Here is a 4,903-nt window from a genome sequence, read left to right as displayed (position 1 = left end):
GTCAAACACCTCGACTATGTGTACTGGTACAGAGGATCTACGGACGGTCTCCAATGACTACACAGATGTGGCATTTTTCAGGGAAGAGAATAACGTGTATAAAGCTGTGTACTTGGTAGCATATGCCCTGCATGCACTACTGAAATGTGAAAATGGCTCAAATCCTACTACAGCAAAACCCTGTGTGACCAAGAATGAAGTTCAGCCTAAGTTAGTAAGTTATTATATTTTTACACAGGCACCGTATACTTATTTATTACTTAGTGTTTCTATGCTTTGTGATTAATCTGAAAAATGAAATGCTATAATTGTGCTGATTGTCTCTCTACAGGTGCTGGAACATATAAAATATGTGAATTTCACAACAGTGAATGGTGCAAATGTTTTCTTTGATGAAAATGGTGACTCCATTGCCCAGTATGACTTAGTAAACTGGCAGATGAAAGACGATGGTTCTGTTGATATTGTAAATATTGGCCAATATGATACCTCGTTTCCAGAGGGGGAAAGGTTCAAACTGAAAAAAGACACTAAAATAGTTTGGGGAGGAAACTCTAATGAGGTAATTTTATTGAACTTATTAAAATATTGCATTGACTGCCTGTTTTGCTGCTATATTGAGTTTTTGCATGCTGTGTTTTGCCTTAACAGGTGCCGAGGTCTGTGTGCAGAGAGCCGTGTCCACCAGGGACTCGAAAAGCCATAAACAAGAATAAGCCTGTGTGCTGCTTTGACTGCTTTGAGTGCCCTGAGGGAACAATTAGTAATCAGACAAGTGAGTGACAATTGCAAAATAGATGGCATTTTGTTGCGCTGAAGTGTTCTGATTGCATTTCTAAACAATGTCATATCTTCCACAGATTCTCCACACTGTCTGATTTGTCCACCTGAATTTTGGCCAAATAAAAAGAGAGATCGGTGTCTTCTGAAACCTACTGAATATCTTTCCTACAAAGAGATCATGGGGGCACTTCTAACTGGTTTTGGTTTAATTGGTGTATTTTTATCTCTTCTGATATCAATAATATTCTTGACTCATAAGGAGACTCCCATTGTAAGAGCCAACAACTCAGAGCTGAGCTTCCTGCTGCTCTTCTCTTTAACTCTGTGCTTCCTGTGCTCTCTGACCTTCATCGGTCGGCCCTCTGAGTGGTCCTGCATGCTGAGACACACAGCGTTCGGCATCACTTTTGTCCTCTGCATCTCGTGTGTTCTGGGGAAAACAATAGTGGTGTTGATGGCCTTCAGGGCGACTCTTCCAGGCAGCAATGTGATGAAATGGTTCGGGCCTGCACAGCAGAGACTCAGTGTTCTGACTTTTACCCTCATTCAGGTTGGGATTTGCATTCTTTGGCTGACAATAAACCCACCGTTCCCAAGGATGAACATGAAGTACTATAAAGAGAAGATCATCTTAGAGTGCGCCTTCGGTTCTGCTGTCGGATTCTGGGCTGTGCTCGGTTATATCGGACTCCTTGCTGTCTTGTGTTTTATACTTGCTTTTCTGGCAAGGAAGTTGCCGGACAGCTTTAATGAGGCCAAACTGATCACCTTCAGCATGTTGATATTCTGTGCAGTGTGGATTGCGTTTATCCCAGCGTATGTCAGCTCTCCTGGGAAGTTCACTGTAGCTGTGGAGATATTTGCTATTCTGGCCTCCAGCTTTGGTTTGCTTGTGTGCATTTTTGTTCCAAAATGCTATATAATTATCTTCAGGCCACAACAAAATTCCAAAAAGCATTTGATGGGGAAAATACCACCGAGAACTCTTTAGTCTGTAATTCGAATGGGTCCTCCATAACAAAAGAACAAATAAAACAACTTTACTGCCAAGTCTGAGAAATATTATAGTTGTAGTCAATGTTGTAATCTGTGACCTTTATACTTATTGTGAGATGTTGAATAAACTGAAAACACTAACCTTGGCCTTTTTTGCCTTTGTAAAACAACATAATTGCTTTAGTTATGTATTATATTAAAATTAAAGTATGCAGGAGCATTATCTGTTTCCCAAAAAGTGTATATGATGTTAACAAAGTTTATTGTTCTATTTACTTCATAATGATATTCAACCAAAATGTTCTAATATAAAGTTTCTTTAAAGTGAAAAAAAATAAACATGCAAAACATCCCACATTTTCAACAATTGCTGTCAAAGTGTCTATTTGTAGTGCAGTGACCAATAATCCTGATAATGCTAGTCAATCAGTGGATCATAGAAGATGTACAGAGGTAAAAAAAAATACATACACATACAATTTTATCTAGAAAGCACTTCCATTAAAATTTAATATGTATTTACAGTGACAACCTTACTCACAATAATTTTCAATACTTGTTTCATTTTGAAATAATATTATAGTTTCATGTTAAGCAAGAAAAGAGTGAACATGTAAAAAAAACTGGTGAAAAGTGGTTTCTGTTCTGTGTTTATAGCAAGACAGAAGCGATATTTGATAAATGTCTACTGATTTGGCAATAAGACAGTTAATGGTAATTTTTTTCAAATTTTAAAATGTACCTCTTCTGCCTGGTTTGTAATACGATACTTGTTAATGTTTGTGCTTCATCAAAAATATCCAGGCTCGGGGCGCCCGTATAGCTCAACAGGTTAAGCGAGTGAACCATGTATAAGGGCTCCTCCTCGACGCAGCAGCCGGGTTCAATTCCTGCTCGCGGCCCTTTGCTGCATGTCTTTCCCTCATTCTTCTCCCATGTTTCCTGTCTGTCTCTTCACTGTGCCTATCAATAAAAGACAACATTGCAAATTAGCCTTGGCTATAAATGTTTTTTTTTGGTGTGCTACTTGTTTATTGTACACACTTGTCCCTATCAAATAAACAAAAAGAAAGAAAAAAAGAAAGAAAAAGGCCCAAAAATAAAATATCCAGGCATACTTTATTAAAAATCCACAGTCTTCTTCTTCTTCTTTTCCTTTCGGCTTTTCCCTTCAGGGGTCGCCACAGCGAATCAATTGCCTCCATCTAACCCTGTCTGCTGCATCCTCTTCTCTCACAACACCTACCTTCATGTCCTCTTTAACTACATCCATAAACCTCCTCTTTGGTCTTCCTCTCGGCCGCCTGTCTGGCAGTGGGAAACTCAGCATCCTTCTACCAATATAATAAATCCACAATAAAAGTAAAAAATCTGGCAGCAAGGGTGCCAGAAAAAATGCTAATATCCATCCATCCATCCATCCTCTATACACCGCTTAATCCTCATTAGGTTCACGGAAGGTCTGGAGCCTATCCCAGCTGACTTAGGGTGAAGGCAAGGGACACCCAAGACAGGTCACCAGTCTATCACAGAGCTACCTATACAGACAAACACGCATGTTTTTAGGCTATAGGAGGGAGCAACAACACCCGGAAAAACCCACACATGCACAGGGAGAACAAGCAAACTCAATGCAGAAAGATCCTAATCCCAGGCCAGGACACAAACCAGGGACCTTCTAGCTGCAAGGCAACAGAACTAACCACCAAGCTACTGTGCAGCCCTGCTTCTTAAGGTGCTGAGTTGTATTGTAACGTGTCAATCCTGTCAATAATGTAGAATCAAATGTTGCCCAGCATATGTCACTGTATTGATTGTAACAAGGACGTCAAAACAGTAACCCTGTCTCGGTAAAGTTGTTTTAGAACAACACTTCATAAACAGTATCTTTTGACAAGTAGTTATTTTACCATGAACTGTCTAAGTTCATCATTTTTATGTAGGAATCAAGATGTATATGACACTGCACACATACATGTTAAATTCAAGATTGAATGTGTGATTTGTGGTTAACACCTTCATTAATGATGAGTAAATACCACACTAGACTTTCTGCTATCAGATACTATAATTCAAAGATGACCTCTCATCTCAACGTTACATGCGATAAAAAAGGACATACACTTTTTTTAAAGGACATTGCCTTCATGTATGTATACACGAGTGTGTGTGTGTCTCTCTCTGTGTGTGTGTGCACGGTTCATACAGAAATGTTTATGTGTATCTTCCGTTCACGAATACACTGTTGAGCAGACCCTCCCAAGCTAAGCTTGATGTACCTTCTGGGAAATAAATGATCCCTCCATGATGATATCAGATTTGCATTACACATTATAAGAGCTGTGTTCTCATCTGCTCTCATCTGCATTTAATAAAATGCAGTGCAAACATGCAGAGAGCTATTCTCCTGTTTCTGTGTGTTCTCCACCTCAACACAGTTTCTGGCTGTGAGCTGTTTGGCAAGTTTGACATGCCGAGTTTGTTTAATCAGGGTGACATAATGATTGGTGGGATTTTTCCGATTTTCAACAAACAGATTGTAAGCAGCGCTTCTACATTCGAGAAGGAGCCATCTGGAGTGAAGTGTGGACTGTAAGTTGACGTGTACCTGACTTTCCATACATGTTACTTTCTATCATCCTAAAAGTATTAGCACTATTGTATGTATTTTGCAACTCGTTTCAATCATCAAAACTATTTTAGATTTGACCTCCGAGCTTTTCGATGGACCCAAGTGATGATATTTGCAATTGAAGAAATCAACAAAGATCCTACTCTCCTTCCAAACATATCTCTCGGCTACAGGATCCTGAATTCGTGTTCATCTCCTACTAATACTTTACGTGCTGCTTTGACACTGGCCAGTAGACCAGAGGAGACAGAGTTTAATTCTCCTTGCCCTCCGACAATATCTGCTGTCATAGCGGAAGCGGGATCATCTCAGTCCTTAGCTGTTGCTGGAACTCTTGGACCATTTCAAGTGCCAGTAGTAAGAGATGGAATTGCACTTTTTATGGATTCTGTGCTCTGATGCTTTTGTCCAAACTGTTTTGTGTCTTTGTTTTCAGACTCATTTCTTTTCTTCTTCATTTCTAGGTAAGTTACTTCTCAACATGTGCCTGTC

At 39.6% G+C, this 4,903-nt stretch overlaps 1 protein-coding gene across 1 annotated transcript; it reads left to right on the top strand.

Moving 5' to 3' along the window:
- The first annotated feature begins 439 nt into the window (after positions 1–439).
- LOC110971864 (vomeronasal type-2 receptor 26-like) lies at positions 440–1,774 on the top strand. Its single transcript, XM_051958296.1, has 3 exons — positions 440–466; positions 652–751; positions 858–1,774. Exons 1-3 carry the CDS (start codon positions 440–442, stop codon positions 1,772–1,774), a joined length of 1,044 nt encoding a protein of 347 aa, XP_051814256.1.
- Positions 1,775–4,903: the final 3,129 nt, after the last annotated feature.

Source organism: Acanthochromis polyacanthus, chromosome 13 (assembly GCF_021347895.1).
Source record: "Acanthochromis polyacanthus isolate Apoly-LR-REF ecotype Palm Island chromosome 13, KAUST_Apoly_ChrSc, whole genome shotgun sequence".
NCBI classification, from domain to species: Eukaryota; Metazoa; Chordata; class Actinopteri; family Pomacentridae; genus Acanthochromis; species Acanthochromis polyacanthus.
The sequence above is the reverse complement of the archived record's forward strand: the minus strand, read 5'-3'. Positions and strand labels throughout refer to the sequence as shown.

Bases quoted from the DNA above. Each gene is read 5' to 3' on its own strand.
- LOC110971864 (XM_051958296.1), top strand. From the start codon at position 440: ATGAAAGACGATGGTTCTGTTGATATT. The intron at 467-651 runs GTAAATATTGGC...TTGCCTTAACAG, and splicing joins ACGATGGTTCTGTTGATATT to GTGCCGAGGTCTGTGTGCAG. The intron at 752-857 runs AGGGAACAATTA...TCATATCTTCCA, and splicing joins TGACTGCTTTGAGTGCCCTG to CAGATTCTCCACACTGTCTG.